Genomic DNA, 16,859 nt, shown 5'->3' with positions numbered 1-16,859 from the left:
TTTATTGTAGAAGCCCATTCATTTCAATGTACTGCTCCAAAAAGTTTCCAAGTGTGGAGTTTTGAAAACTGGAAATATTCTTTAAAAATCATGCGATTAACCAAAACGTAATTACTTAGCTGTTTCTGGGAAATGTACCAGTGCTGAATCTAGGTATCCAGCACGGAGTTAGAAAAGTAAAGCAAAAAGGAACTTACCTGCAATTTAGTGAAAAGGCCTATTCATTTCAATGTACTGTATTTGCTAAGTGTTGCATACTACTTCTCCCCTGTAAATCAAACAAAGTACAATTTCTACTGCATACTTGAACTTTGTTCATACAAGTAAATGATTACCGCAAAGTATTTTTATGCTTACCTGTGCCAGGCTTGCTTGGTTCTAGAAATAAAACAACAGTATATTTTTCATGCAAAAACAATTGGCCTAGAGTTCAGTTCTTGAGTGTGTGAATTCATTTGCTGACTGAGTGTGTACATCAATTGCTTAACACTGTCCTCTTATACTGCCTTACTGCTCGACCAAGCTACAACTTCAGAGAGTAAGGTTCTATCTAACTTTAACCTCTGCCGACCTCTGGAGACCCTTGGACTCTATACACACTGTACCTCACTTTGGTGCAGTATACAGAGCCAGTTTCTTACAATACCTCACAGTATGTCTCTCTCAATTTACATGTGATGTTGTTGCCCAGTGGAAGGAGCAAGCTGCTCTGTTAACTTCTTCAACGCTGGAGAGACACACCCGGATGAGGGAAATATAACTCTGATGGGGCCTGTACTTCAGCATAGCATCTTGAAAGGTCAAAGTTATCACTACATTTTTTAACAGGCGATTTTAACACCCATGTGTAGGGACATCATGCAAGGAGGAGTGGAAGCTATGGGCTGTGCACGACAAGCAGGCTTACACATGGAACATACTCCCAAGGGTGTTGAGCTTAACTCCATTTTACTTGAAATTGATCTAACATCTGTAATAATAAGCTGCCTCCGGGGAAAACAGACATTACTCCCACCTTTATTGGGAGAGGGTGTGAGGCCGTTATTGATTTCACCTTTGTATATACCCCCTTTTACTCTCTGGTTACCGATTTTTCTGTGCAGGCGAGTGAATGCAGTGACCACAACCCCATTTGTGTCTCAACAGGCTGACCCAAACACTCAGACACACCAAGTTGGGCGGGGGCTCGTGTCCCCCTTAAAGAGGTGGAAGCGGGAAGGAGTGTAAAGTGGGGGTGTATTGTCCCAGAGCTACCCCACGAGTCCCTTTTAATTCGGTGTCGCAGCGAGTTTGCCACCTGTCTCGACGATGAGGCAAGTGCTCCGGACATCATAGGTGCATTTGGATCCATGTCTACTGTCATAAGGAAGTTTCTACGGGGCCCGTTAGCAACCAGGTCCATGATGGTTTGACTTGGCGTGCTCCCAGGCTTCCATGAACCTGAGTCAGACCTTGGGTGATAAGCCCCGAGACCAGGTGGTGGTCAAAAGACTAAGAAGAGCATATAAGGCTGCTCTAGCAACTCGCGAGTCTATCCTGAAGGAGGAGGCCTGGATCAATTTAGTGGAGGCTAGTACACTGCGTAATAGCTCAAAGTTCTGAGGCATTATTAACAGCCCATTTCAATCTGAAAATAATGCTAATTTAGTGGATGCTCAAATCACAGAGGACGATTGGGTACATAATTTTGCTCCAGATGGGATCCCACCAGATCTCTTCATCGCCCACTTAAAAACCTGGGTGCCTGTCCTCACAGCTGTCATCAATACTGCAGTCCAGGAGTTTCCGCACAGATTCTTGGGCTCAATCGATTTTAGTCCTGGCATTTAAAAAGGGATAGCGGGACAGTAACTATTGCTATAGGCCCATTTCTCTGCTGGACTCTGTGGTGAAGGTGGTGGGCCGCATGGTACTTGACACACTTGTATCATGGGTTGATGAAAACAACTTTTTATCCGATATCCAAAACGGCATTCGCCCAGGTCGTTTCACTGTGGAACAGTGTTTAAACCTGTACATGGTTCTGAACAAATACACTGTGACTCGTTCCAGCCCCATATACCTAGCCTTCATGGACCGGTCCTCAGCATTCAACTGGGTTAATAGGTCCAAGCTGTGGCAGTTTATGTCTTCCATTGGCATTGACAGTAACATCGTTTTATTCACCGTGATTAAACTGCGGTTGTCCACTATTCAAAGGACCTGAAAGCGTCCAGTCAGCTTGACATCAAGAGAGGGGTGCATCAGGGGTGCATTTTAGCATCTATATATTCATTCCTTAGAGAAGGCCATTTTGGCCACAAATGCGGATTGTGCTAAGGTAGGCAACCATAGCCTGCCTGTCCTCCTATACGCGGACAACGCAGTCCTCTTTGCAAGGACAGCTAGGGGCCTAAAACTTCTGAATTCTTTTGCCCTTTTTATGGAGAACTTGGACCTGTTGTTTCATCATGCCAAGTCGTTCATGCAGGTGGGACCTTGTAAAGCTAAGCAGTTCACTTTTAAACTCTGACTTTCATCAATACCGAAGAGCAATGTTTTCCCCTATTTGGGAGTTGTGTTTGACGATTCCTTGTGTTGGTGCCCTTTGCTTACTTGGAAGAAAGGCGATCTAGTTAAAGCTTTTGCAGCTGTTTTTTACTTTGCCAGCAGAGGGGAAGGGAAGCCAATAGGGGCACTGTTGAAGACATATGAAGACAAATATAGCTCAAATGTTAATTATGGGAGTGAGATTTTGGGCCACATTGGGGTAGGAGCAGTGCAAAGTGCTGAAAACTCTTACCTGTGAAGGGCATTTTCTATCCCACAAAGCACTTCGTTTTATGTTGTGCACAAAGAGTTGGGAATGCCTTTCCTCTCAGATGTACTGGCTTTCCGTCCCCTGGCTTTGTGTCCTAATATTTAGGCAAAGCAAGAAAATACACTCAGCAGGCATCCTACGGGAATGCCTTTCACTTGACCATGTCTCAAGCATCCGATGGCTCCAGTTTATAAGAGTTGGCCTCTCCAGGGTAGGTAGGAACTCTATTCGCTAACCTGAGCGCAGATGTAAGAGTGACTTTTCTCTGGTCAAAGAGTGTTTTTTAGGAATGAGTCACTGTGATAGAGAGGGAAATGAGCTCTATAAGCCTAGTGTGCGTATGTACATCGTGTTAAAAACCGTACCAACCAGCGAACCTTATCTTCTAGGGCTTAAAAGCATCCGTAATCATTTTGAATGACCCGGTTTCGGCTCAACCTCTTCCATTACCTCATGGCACACCCTCTAGGCTCCCACAGAGGCCTGTGCCTCATGCCCTGTGGCTGCAACAGTGAGTCTCCTCAGGACATGATGCACTTTATAATGTTTTGTAGTTTTTATGTTGTCCCTAAAAAGTTATTTATTATTCCCATTCTCAAAAAAACAGGTTTTAGGAGGGTGAGACCACTTCTTATCTTTTTACAACTCCTCTCTAAAGACACTATTTTGCATATGCTTTACTTTTTACGGTTCGCTGTTAGACTCAGGTCAAGCTGCAATTAACTTCTGCTCTGTAATTCATGAATTTTTATCTTGTGTTTTGATTAACTTGGACATATTATATTTGTCAATCTGTAACTTGGAAAATGTTTTATCATTTTATGTATGACTTTTATGGTTTTCTTTTATAAAACCAAATAAAGTTTGTTGCTAATAATCACTAGGGAAATCATTTACAGTACAGGATAGCATAGTATCCCTCACAATAACTCCAGGAGTCACATTCCACAAAATGTACATGCGTTGTTTCCCCTACTTCCAACTTTACATGTCTCCCCAATCACCTGCCCAAACCTCTCCCTCCTGATGCCAATGTGGTACTCCGTCAACCCGCAGCCATTTTTTGGCCCCTTTGAAAGTGCCCATACATTAAAAATGCTGTAGTTGTAAATACATATCAACTACCATTTGTTGTGTTTGGAACATTTTAATAATAAAATCTAATAAACATAAGCTGATTATTAAAGTAAAACAGAACATCAGTTGCCCTACACATAAGAGACAGAGTTGTACATAAAAATCAACATACTGTTGCACAGCAAAGTTATGTAGAGCAAAATTCTTAATTTCGGGCAATCTTTAAAGTTTAACAATAGAAACATTAATAAAGAACAGGAAAGGAGAGAACGAAGGTGGGATACAGTAGTTTCATTAATGTAATGCTTCCTACATATAGAAAAACTAATACTAATTATTTTCCTTAAGCAATAAAGTCCTCACATTAAAATACTAAGAGAAATATATTGAACAATGAACATTTCATGTGTAATTAGAATTCAATTTGAATATTTTAACCTCCTCGGCATTATTTGACTCATGATTACAACTTGAATGCTTTCGGGAAAGGAACCGCCTCATGGGGTTCAAAATCACATCTTTTCCAACAATAGGATTAAAGTGATAAACTTGAATTTCAATTCAATTTATTGATTTAGGCCTTTTTGGAATCAACAATTTTAAATATATACAAAATCTATACACTTTTGTAAAATGGTCACCTAAACTTGAATTCAATCCACCTTTTGATTAAACGCTTCCCATTCCAGCAAGCATCACAGGACCACTTGTTGTTATCTTCCCAATTAGTGATAATGTTTCAGATGGCAAAAACAATAGATATGTTTAGTATTTTACTTCCGAAAGCAAAAACATGCCATTTCTGAATCATGGTGCACAATAAAATGTAGGAACAGAAGGGCATCTGTAGGTATAGCATTCATTGAGGTTTGACCAGGCTTGAAACTAGAATTCCTGAACTTTTGGACATTTAAATGTCACATTTTAAAAGAATTCAAACAGACCCACGATGAGCTCCATGAAAAATTGAAGATGAGTGAATTGTACTTAGACAACATGTGCTGATAAGCAATCTATTGATGTTTAATACAGTGGTCAGGCAATGCTTGTGGATCTAATCTATTCAGATTTTAACTCCATAGTTTGTTCAATAAATTGACTAGGCATAATACTTGAAGGTAAATCTCTCAAATCCTTTCTATTACTGTTTTATTTGCGATAACACTAATAGAGATCAATGATAAATAGATTTTAAAAGCCATGGGTGGAATTGATCCTTGGTCTAAATCTAGATTATTGTCTGCAACAGAAACCAGTGCAAACAGATCACATATAAAAGCATTGAATATGTTTATTATAGTGGTTTAGAGTAAACATAGATGACACACATTGTTCCTGAAACTCAGAAATTGATTACATCCTATTTTATGTCCAGAGACCGGTTTAGATGCTTTCCTGTTTAAGTGACAACATTTGCAAATATATTGAACAAAACATTAAAGCTGGATGTCAGAAATTCTGTCTTTAAGCGTTGTGTAAGAGTCATGTGTGATGGTTTTTATTTGATCTGAAGTAACACTAACACTAAATAGGTACGTGCACCGGTTATCATTCAACTAACATTATTAGCAAACTTAATTTGGAGGGAATTGAGAAAAATTTACCCTTGTACCAAGGGTTTTATTGTTCAAAAATCCACTGGTTCGGTAATTCACGAAGTTTGCAAATGCTAACCCCCTTTTTGAAATGTACTAAGCCCATTTAACAATTAAGAATTTGGAAGGGGAATGTTAATAGTGTTCCTTCTCAATACTTAATACATCCTTAAGGTATGTATTAAGCTTTGAAACCATACGTGGGCTGATAAACAGTAACAGGAGGTAGTAACCCAGGGGGACATTTGTGAATCTGAAAGTAAAATGGAGTGCATTAAAAATGCCTTTATTTAAAAGCAATCAAAGACAGAGTAGTGTGCTGACTCTACAAGCAACCACTTTTACCAAATGGATTATTAATACATGAACCTCAGTATTTCCTATATATTGCTGAAATGTAGTCTCTAATATTTTTGTCATGTGGTGTAAATATTTGTTTCTAATATTTTATTTCCCATTGCAATATTGTCAGGAAATGTACCTATTCTTTTTGTCAAACATATTGAAATATCTTTATCACAATTTTTGGGGCATTCTAAAAAGTGTTTTCACTCTCTAACTTAAAGCTTCCTCAGAAAAATACTGACGCGCAGTCCTGCTTTCTCCTAGATCATTTAGCTTTCTCACTAAACCAAGCACAATATTGATTTGAGAGAGGTGGTTATTGTAGTCATACGCACTGGGGTTAGTTTAGAAAAGACAAATATAGAACTTCCTTTATCTTTAGAAATAATACTTGCAAAAGTTTATGTCCAATAATTTCAGATAATTTACTGATAAAGATATCAGATAAAGATCCCCTAATTTCTTATACCTTGTGGTATCAAAAATCAAAAATTAATTTCTACCACAATCAAGAAACCCTTGAGTCTATGAGGATTACTGTTGCAAATGAAGACCTAGCTAAGATGAAATATCCCTTTAAAGTGAAGATTTCCTTCACCCACCATAGTAGGCATGCTTCCTCATTCGGAATCTCCTCCCACCGTTATAACTAGTCACAGTACAGGGTACAGCCCCCTCACTGAGACGGAGGAGTTCAGGCATGTTTTGTTATAGAGAAAGGTATACTAAATACCACAAAAATTAGCTCAGGGTAGTGGGGGCAGCCGAGTGAAAGTTAATAAGAGGTCAACATGTTTCAGCCTATTAACCCTCCAAGGAGGTGTTTGCGGTTTTCTTCAGGACCTAATCAAAAGTGCTGCTGCTCATTGTCAATAACAAGCATTAGCATAGCCAATAGGCTCACCTTTGGGACCTTATAAGTGTTTAGCCATGCAGATCCAGTAGCAATGTGAAAGAATTTCTCTTAAAAAAGAAGACTATAAACTAACGAAGCTAGACGTGACTTTATAACTGGTTAATCTAATGCTTCTGGAGGTTTAGTATATGTATAGAAGTCCTGTTTTCTATGGCGTGTCATATAAAATTGATGCTCTAAATTTTGGTAAGACTACACAATGTCATAAAAATTCAAAACTGCTTTTATATCATTTTACTTTTGAAAGCTTGAAGTGAAAGTGAATTCTAAATGTCATTTGCTTATGAGTAGGCGCTAATGACTATTTCCGGATGAAAATGTAGTTAGCATTTTTTTGTATAAGATGCGTTAGAAGTATGGGTAGGGAAAATGGCTATTTTGGCCAAAGGCTTCCCTTTCTTTATGCATGCTAGTTTTAATTTGTACACAGAATCACAATTTTTTTATGTGGTACACTCTAGTGTTAGATGAATCTGTTTTACACTTTTGATAAGCAAGAGATGAGGATGAACAGTTTTTTCGTCCCTGGTTTTAAATGGATTCAGGTTGGTTGACTGCCTCAGAAATAGTTGTTTCCCGCATGCTTCTTTCATGTGACTTAAATCCCTTCAGTCGAAGAGGCGGCTGCAGCTTGCAGATATGGCCAGAGAAGTACTTGGCTGGTTCAGTTCACCAGTGGGGCTAGAATAGAAGCTGTTAAGGGCAGGGATTAGCTACCCATTGGTGCAGCAGGTGCAGTGGCACCAGGTCCCAGACGCCTTAAAGGCCCACTAAACCCTGATAACTGCAGTTTGTCACAGTTCAAACAAAGGCATGAGGGGCCCACAGAACAATTATTGCTGTTTTCCACAGTCCAAACAGAGAGCAGGTGTCACATTTCCTTTCTTGCCTTAGGGCCCAGGGCACACTGGCTAGGCCACTGGTTAAGGATGCATTGGGGAAGAGGTGGGGAGACAGGTGGATATTTAAACAGCTCGACAATGACTTCATGCCTGGGTATTAAAGTATTCATTGCAATTAAGGGCTGAAGCAGGAATAGATCTCATAATATCGGGAGGCCTACTTACAAATGCAACTCGATAAGCGGCTGCCTTTTAACATCTCACTTATCACCTCTCCTAATTTTCAGTTTTATTTTAGATGCAGACTTAAATTGTGACCTATGAATATGTTTATCTATCTTTAGGTTCCAAATGGTCCATCTTTTCCATATGCAAGTATCAGACAGGTCGGGAACACCCAATGGCATTGAACTTCATAAAGCCACATTAATCACTGGTCTTGAAATGCAAGTGGCAGCATTAGGCACACAGGGGTGTAATCTACGTAATCTCATTATGTACCTTAGTATACAAGTAGTACCACATTCTTTGTATACCTGAATTAAAAGGCACACAAAATAGTACCGTATTTCAAGGCCCAGTTCAGAATTACAGGGAAGGTGCACTGTCCCAGACTACACAACGGTGCAGTCTTCAGTGGGTGCTGTCATGTCACACAGGGGAAGTACACCAGATTATGCTGGAAAAAGCATGTGGTGCCCCAACGTAGGTACAGTTGTAAACCACCAGTCTGCTTACAAAGTAAAGCGTCTGGCAGCTATTAAACGAGGTGGCATGTTTCCCCTGCAGTTGGTTGGGGTCTGTCACCATCCTGTCAGGTGGTGGTATACAATCAGTGTGCCTCCTAACTGCTTGTTTGCCCTTTCGCCCGTGTCAATAATACAGTGCAGTCGCAAGACAAAAGGTTTTCCCACATTTGAATGTGGCCATGCCCAATACAACGGAAAGCATGCCCGCTGAGAATCTCTCCTTGTGATCCACACTACATAAAGGACTATGTAAGTGTCTGCAGCCTCTTCTGTAGAACAAAAGCCAAAATGCCCATGGGACGCAGAAAGAGGGTGCACTCTGATGCTTCATCATGTACGAAGCCTTTGGCGTTCGTCTGTACTAAGCTAGTGATAGAGTAAAATGAGTGTTTATTGCCCTCTATGTCACTCTACTTCCAAGCACCTACTACAGCTTGTACATTGGTTACTGTAATCTGTTCACCTACATTATGCTTAATATAAATAGTGCACAATTTCGGCGTTTGTGTCTGCCTACAATGTGGACATGATACAAACAACAGTACCTACTGTAGTGTAGTTCTTATATTCCCAATAGGCTCTGCGCACTGGAATAACATAAACAATAGTTTAGACGTAGGACTGAAGTCAACTAGGTCACTATTGAATATGTTAGACTTGATTGTGAATGCCAGCTAGCTCAGAGGTCACTAGAAACTTTCTCGAATTCACAAGAAGGGATTAGTTTCTGACAACCGCATAAACATGACAACTTTGATCCCCAAGAATAAGAAATATATCTCTAGAGTCGCAGAAACAATACATTGCGATTTCACTCAGTCAATTGTGCATGCTTCGTTTCACCAGGATTTGCAGGTTTCTAAGCCATAAGATACATAAAAAGGATAAAATACATACAATGATAAATAACAACTAAAAGTACTCAACTGGTGCTTCTAAAATACGCCTACCCAGGTGTACCTAACCTAAGTCTAGTACGAGGGAAGAAGTAAGTGAGGTATAGCTTAAATTCAGTATTTTTTGCCAAGAATCTATCCAAAATTTCTCAAAGGGTCTAATGAGCTCCATACCTTGGTTTTAGAATGAAGGAGGTCTCAGGACTCAATCTCCCAGTAACCCGCAAGGGTAGCAGGGAAACACTGGAGCTGGATTTCTCGGCAGGAGAAAAGACAGCGTCTTTCTCAGTGCATCAGCTGGAAGGTCGGCTTCCTTCGTCACTCGCTACAGCAGGGTATCGGGAAAGCAGTTAGTCGATCAGCTCCAAACCACCGTGTGTTTGCTAGGGCAGATGTGGGTATATTTATACCTAGAAGGTGCAGAGTTCGACGTAAGATTGGACATAATAACCTCACTAAGAACTCGCAGTTCTTTGAAAACTCCATGAGTTCTTGGACAAATCAATACTTAAGCAGGGGGAAGTCCCGGACTGCTGAAGTTTAGTTTCTCCAAGAATTCGTTGTGGATTCTAGGAACTTGTGGAAGTAGCCATGTCGTATTTGGACTGCATTGGCTATGTCTAAATATGGTTATGATTCTTATGCCTATATAAGGATATAATAAGTTATATCTATATAAGGGCATGAATCGGGAAAATTACACTAGGGTCCTAGATTCGTCTACAACACTACTAGGTGGATGTTACAATTCAACAAGAGTCTAAAATACTTAAGCACAACTGACTTTGCATCAATATTACGGGGCATCAGTCTTGATGGCAAGCCAACTTTGTATACATTATTATCAGAGACTATACTTGCCACTTGGATACAACTTTACAAGAGAATTTCATACATTTTCATACAGTTGTATTTATATAATAAAACAACCTACCCACAATAATTCATCTATCTATTCATCTTTTTGGGTTCTGGAGTAGCATGCTACTCGCTGAAAAGCGCTTCAACACTTCATCAGGGGTAGCAAGCGCTATATAAACGCAAAACCTTCCCTCATCTATCCGTCCAGTCTCTTTTTCAACCTAACTAACAGACCAACATGTCCATCTCTCAAATACATTTTATTTTTCCCTACACTAATTCACCACTAATCATTTTGGGATCCTGGAGTAGCGTGCCACTCGCCGAAAAAGCGGTTCAAATTGACCCTAACGCACTCTGCTGCTCGCAGAACTCTGCATTGAGCGGTTGAGTTTTTTTGACACTTTGCCGAGTTCTTCATTGAGAAACACCGCCTAGACCTATTCTTAGCATGAAAATCTAGATTTCAGTCATATGTTAAGAAACAAGTGTGAGTAGAAACCTTTTGGGTGGAGAAAATTTAAGACATTAATATTGTGAATTTTTTGTTAATTAGTTGATGTTTGCAAGTACTAACACTTCTCTGTGTCAAGTAAAGACCTTGAGAGTTTTGTAACTTTCAGATACTCAAATTGTGGATTTTGTTGCAATTAAAACATTTTCAAGGCCTGAAATTTCTTTGGAGGTTGCATGCGGGCAGCCTAAGTTATCCTGCAAGAATTTCTTGATTAATCCTATTGCAACTGCAATAAGTGTTTTCTCATGTAAAGTCAGGTTGTTAGAAGATTTTCTGCAACTTAAGATACGCCTTACTTTTTACCTGGTGCGGGTGCATTTCTCATGTTTAGTGAGATCTCCTTTCTGAGTATAACGTTTCTGGCTTTCCCCTCCTGTATAAGGCTTTAATCCAGTGTGAATTCTCTCATGTGAAGTGACATTGTATTCAAGACTTAACCTTATCTGACATTCAGAACACACCCGTGTGAGTTTGCTCATGACAAGTGAGACGTAATTTGTGACCAAAACTTTGCTTGCATTTCGAGCACTCATAAGGTTTTTCCCCAGAGTGGGATCTCTCATGAAGCATAACTGTCTTTCAGATTCAAGCTTTTATGGCATAAGGATTTTCTTCAGTGTGGAGTTTCTCATGGTAATATAGCGTTTTTCTCTGCAGCTTTTCTGGCATTCAGAGCACTCATAAGGTTTTCATCAGTATGGAGTGGATTATGGTTAGTGAGGCTGTGCCTATCAAAAAATAGGAATTTCTGTCATTCACAGCATAGGTAATGTTTTTTCCCTGTGTGCGTCTGCTCATGTAGGTGAGATTGCATTTAAAATGGATGCTTTTCTGGCACTTGGAGCACTGAAGTATTTTTGATGGTGTGTTTTCTTATGATGCATTTAGCCATCACTACCTCTGAATCTTTTCTGAGATTTAGAGCACTGGTGTTTTTCCCCCAGTGTGGATTCTCAAATGTACAGTGAGATCAGATTTACGGCTGAAACATTTTTGGCATTCAGAGCACTGATAAGGTTTTTCCCCAGTGTGCGTTCTTATATGGTGAGTGAGATTGATTTTTTCACTGAAACATTTGTGGCATTCAATGCAATAAGGTTTTTCCCCAATGTGGGTTCTTGTATGCCGAGTGAGTATTCTTTTTTTATTGAAACATTTCTGATATTCAGAGCATGGATAAGGTTTTTCCCCAGTGTGGGTCCTTGTATGTATAGTGAGTATTCTTTTTTCACTGAAACATTTCTGGCATTCAGAGCACTGATAAGGTTTTTTCCCCAGTGTGGGTCCTTGTATGTGTAGTGAGTATTCTTTTTTCACTGAAACATTTCTGGCATTCAGAGCACTGATAAGGTTTCTTCCCCAGAGTGGAATCTCACATTTCAGTCAGGTCAGTATAGCTCTAAGCTGGCGCTGTACGTGGACGACTTGATTTTATATACGGGTGATCCAGGTACAGCTATTCCTCGGATCGAGGAACTGACAGCAGAGTTTCGGGCATTATCAGGATACAAGGTGAACAGATCCAAGGCTGAGGTCATGTGTTGGAACGTAGATCAATGGTATGGCACTGAGAGTCGGGAGTTTAGATATCTGGGAATATATATTGTGAGGGAATTGGATCGAATTCCTAAGTTAAATCTGGACAGAACAACTAGGGAAATGGACCATTTGTTTAGCAGATGGAAGAACCTCCCATTGTCAATCTATGGGAAAGTGAATCTAGTGAAAATGGTCATTCTCCCCAAGCTCTCCTACCTGTTTTCCACAATACCGCTAACATTCCCTAAGAAAGACATAAATAAGATACAGAGCAAAATAGGTTGTTTTCTGTGGGGGGACAAAGGGATGCGCCTGACCTGGAAGAAACTCAGAAGAAGGTTATTAAAAGGTGGGTAAGCTCTCCCCGATATTAGTCTATATGTAGTGGCATTCCAGTTTAAGAGCCTACGCATGCTACTTACTAAGCCAGGCGACTCATCCTGGGGCAGATTGCTGGAAGAGATGGTGAGAGCAGAAGGGGGAAGCGATGCCTTTATGTATAAATTTGGATCTCCTAGATTCTTCAAGTGGGTTTGTTTGAAGATACTAAAAACTGCCCTAGAAACATGGTACAGGGTAAGGGTAAGCAGTGGGATTGGGTACTATTCAGACTCAGCTCCAGTTTGGGATTCACCTGGTACCCCTGACTGCTTGAACGATGCCTTGGCATACCTATAAAAAGGGCTGGGATTACGAAATGGAAAGAGTTAATGGATGAGGAAGGGATATACCCATGGGTGTACTTGAGGGCAAAGGTAGGGACAGATTTATCAAGATTTAAATATCTTCAATTGCTGTCTTGGCATACAGCGGAACGTGAGGAGATAAAAAGTAATGAGGAAATAGAAAGGCTAAGTCAATCCTTCACACCTGTTATAAAAGAAATCTCGGTATGGTATCAACATCTACTAATGGGATAGCTTCGGAAGAGGGGGTTTGGAACAATTTCTCCATGGCACCACTGGCAGAGGGCATGCTTGAACCATCCTTGAAGACACTATACAAACATATAAAGCCTGCCTGTCTGAAAAAGAACCATTTTTTCGTGGTCAATAGGCTTTACTACACTCCTTATAAAATCAGGAAATTCGCCCCCTCACCGCCACCAAAATGCCCGAGATGTCAGGAATTGCAGGCAGATGACATCCACATGTTTTTCGAATGTTTTTGAAACATTTCTGACATTCAGAGCAAGGATGGATAAGGTTTTTCCCCAGTGTGGGTTAGTGTATGTCGAGAAAGACTTCTTTTGTCACTGAAACATTTCTGGCATTCAGAGCACTGATAAGGTTTTTCCCCAGTGTGGAATCTCACATGTGCAGTTAGAAGTGATTTACGGTTGAAATGTTTTAGGCATTCAGAGCACCTCTAAGGTTTTTCCCCAGTGTGGGTTTTTATATGCAGTGTGAGATGTCTTTTTTCACTGAAACATTTGTGGCATTCAATGCACTGATAAGGTTTTTCCCCAGTGTGGATTCTAATGTGCCGTGTGAGACTACTTTTTAAACTGAAACATTTCTGGCATTCAGAGCACTGATAAGGTTGTCCCACAGAATGGGTCACTGCATGATTAGAAAGACTTTGTTTATTACAAAACCTTTTCTGGCATTCAGAGCACTGATAAGGTTTTTCCCCAGTGTGGAATCTCACATGTGCAGTTAGAAGTGATTTACTGTTGAAATGTTTTGGGCACTCAGAGCACTGATAAGGGTTTTCCCCAGTGTGGATTCTTATGTGCTGTGTGAGACTATATTTTAAACTGAAACATTTCTGGCATTCAGAGCACTGATAAGGTTTTTCCCCAGTGTGGGTTCTTACATGCACCGTGAGATTGCGTTTTTCATTGAAACATTTCTGGCATTCAGAGCACTGATAAGGTTGTTCCACAAAATGGGTCACTGCATGATTAGAAAGACTTTGTTTGTTACAAAACCTTTTCTGGCATTTAGAGCACTGATATGGTTTTTCCCCCGTGTGGATTCTTGTATGTTTAGTGAGTCTGATTTTTACACTGAAACATTTCTGGCATTCAGAGCACTGAAAAGGTTTCTCCCCAGTGTGTGTTCTTATATGATGAGTGAGACTGTTTTTGTCAATGAAACATTTCTGGCATTCCGGGCACTGATAAGGTTTCTCTCCAGTGTGGGTTCTTCTATGCCGAGCGAGATCAGGTTGGGTATTGAAACATTTCTGGCAATCCGTGCACTGATAAGGTTTTTCTCCAGTGTGGGTCCTTATATGTATAATAAGTCCTATTTTTCTAATGAAATATTTCTGACATTCAGGGCACTGGTAAGGTTTTTCCCCAGTGTGGGTTAATACATGTAGAGAAAGACTTTGTTTTTTACAAAACCTTTTCTGGCATTCAGAGCACTGATAAGGTTTTTCCCCAGTGTGGGTCCTTGTATGTACAGTAAGGTCTCTTTTTTTACTGAAATATTTCTGGCATTCAGAGCACTGGTAAGGTTTTTCCCCAGTGTGGCTTAATACATGTAGAGAAAGACTTTGTTTTTTACAAAACCTTTTCTGGCATTCAGAGCACTGATAAGGTTTTTCCCCAGTGTGGGTCCTTGTATGTACAGTAAGGTCTCTTTTTTCACTGAAATATTTCTGGCATTCAGAGCACTGGTAAGGTTTTTCCACAGAGTGGGTTATTACATGTCGAGAAAGACTTTGTTTGTTATAAAACCTTTCTTGGCATTCAGAGCACTGATAAGGTTTGTCCCCAGTGTGGGTTATTGCATGTCGAGAAAGACTTTCTTTGTTACCAAACCTTTCCTGGCATTCAGAGCACTGAAAAGGTTTATCCCCAGTGTGGGTTCTTCTATGCTGAGTGAGACTGGATTTTTGACTGAAACATTTCTGGCATTCAGAGCACTGGTAAGGTTTTTCGCCAGAGTGGGTTATTACATGTCGAGAAAGACGTTGTTTGTTATAAAACCTTTCCTGGCATTCAGAGCACTGATAAGGTTTTTCCCCAGTGTGGATTCTTATATGTTCAGTGAGATAATATTTACTGCTGAAACTTTTTTGGCATTCAGAGCACTGATAAGGGTTTTCCTCAGAGTGGGTTAATGCATGTCGATAAAGTTGCGATTTGAAACTAAACCTTTTCTGGCATTCAGAGCACTGATAAGGTTTTTCCCCAGTGTGGATTCTCATATGCGTAGTGAGATTAGATTTACTGCTGAAACTTTTTTGGCACTCTGAGCACTGAGAGAGGATTTTCCCAGTGTGCATTCTCTCAAATTCAGTGAGATGAGATTTATGGCTGAATCTTTTTTGGCACAGGTAACTTTTTCCCCAACTTGGGTTATTTTGCTTTGATTGAGGCGGGTTTGAACACTGAAATTGTTCTCACAGCCCGTGTTTTTAAAATGTGTATTACTAGAGTTAATATCTCTACATTTAGTTTTCTCTTGCTTATATGCCACGGTAAGAGTGAACCTGATTTTAGAGTCGGGCTTGTTTAGATAATGTTCAGCATTTATCTCTAAAAGATATTGTGTGTAATCTTCTTAACACTTGAATTGAGCAAAATATGTCTGGATGCAGCCCTGTAACACCGGTCGAAATGTTTGTAGCAGATAACAGTCTTTTGGTTATAGCCTATCCGGCAGCAACTTATTTTGTGACTGAAGTTTTTCTAAAATCTATTTGTATAGGTTCTTAGCAATGCAGTGATAAGGTGTTAGTCTGATATTTAATGATTAAACTGAGAAGTACCTTTTTGCACTGGCATAATGGCAGTAACTGAGAACATTAGAACATGCACAGTAATATTGTGGCTCATCAGTCGCAGAACATCAGTTCCTTTTACCCGTTCTGTGTTTGGTGTAAGGTTAAGGATTGTAGTTCTGAAGACAAGGATTTATTTACATTAGCTAGCGCAACGGTGCTCATTTAATCCATTTTGATATTTAACAGTTTTAAATATCACTCCTGCACAACAGATAAGGTTGAGGTGATTTACATAGAATTACAGAACAGTACACAATAAAAAGGAAACAATCTGAGATGGTCATGAACAACACAATAAAGTGGTGAATTTTTAACGTTTTTGCCAGAGTGAGCAGAGTGGGTCGAGGTGTTATATCCCGAGGCAGATAGTCTCAAACTTGCGTAACTGGTTAAAAACAGTTGTTGAACAAAGGTGATTTTCCAATCTTTTGGTTGTTAGCGTGTCAGCTTCGGAGTCTTCTTTCAGTGTCTTTTTTTTGATGGTTTGCAGAAGAAACCTTTTGTTATATCTTTCTTTTATGCAGTGTGTGCTTCCTCTCTTGAATTACATGATGCTTTAGATCATGCGTGCTTTAGATGAACGTTATTCTGTCATGCTGAGGCAATTTGTCTTTCTGGTAATATTTCAGATGAGGACGTTGTGATTGGTCTTTCTGGCACTATTTCCGATGCTGTGTGGACAGATATGCCTTTGCTCTGGGTTAATGAAATGCAAAATTAGAGACTTCACTTACAGGTATAGTACTTTCCTCAGCTCCCACTTCCTCGCCACACCTAGATTTTGGAAATTGTTTAAACTTAGAATGCTGGATGTCCTTCAGTTTTTCAAAATAATCCTTCTTATGGCACTAACATTCAGTTGGCTGGTGCTAAATCTTGCTTTCTTCGTCCGTAATTTCAATCACCTATAGTATTAAAATTAAATAGTTAATACATGTAAATATCCCCAAAAATAATTTACAAGCCATATCAAAGCAGAGT

At 39.9% G+C, this 16,859-nt stretch overlaps 1 protein-coding gene across 1 annotated transcript in view; it reads right to left on the bottom strand.

Annotated features, from left to right (window-relative positions):
- Positions 1–11,848: 11,848 nt before the first annotated feature.
- The window catches only part of LOC147737424 (uncharacterized), a 51,746-nt gene continuing 46,735 nt past the window's right edge, over positions 11,849–16,859 (bottom strand). The window contains exon 3 of the mRNA XM_086929158.1: positions 11,849–16,783. Within this exon, the coding sequence (XP_086785284.1) occupies positions 13,506–15,377 (1,872 nt within the window). The 5' untranslated portion in view covers positions 15,378–16,783 and the 3' untranslated portion in view covers positions 11,849–13,505. The remainder of the gene's footprint in view (positions 16,784–16,859) is intronic.

The sequence above is a fragment of the Lissotriton vulgaris genome, chromosome 1_1 (genome assembly GCF_964263255.1).
Source record: "Lissotriton vulgaris chromosome 1_1, aLisVul1.2, whole genome shotgun sequence".
In the NCBI taxonomy this organism is placed as follows: Eukaryota; Metazoa; Chordata; class Amphibia; order Caudata; family Salamandridae; genus Lissotriton; species Lissotriton vulgaris.
The sequence above is the reverse complement of the archived record's forward strand: the minus strand, read 5'-3'. Positions and strand labels throughout refer to the sequence as shown.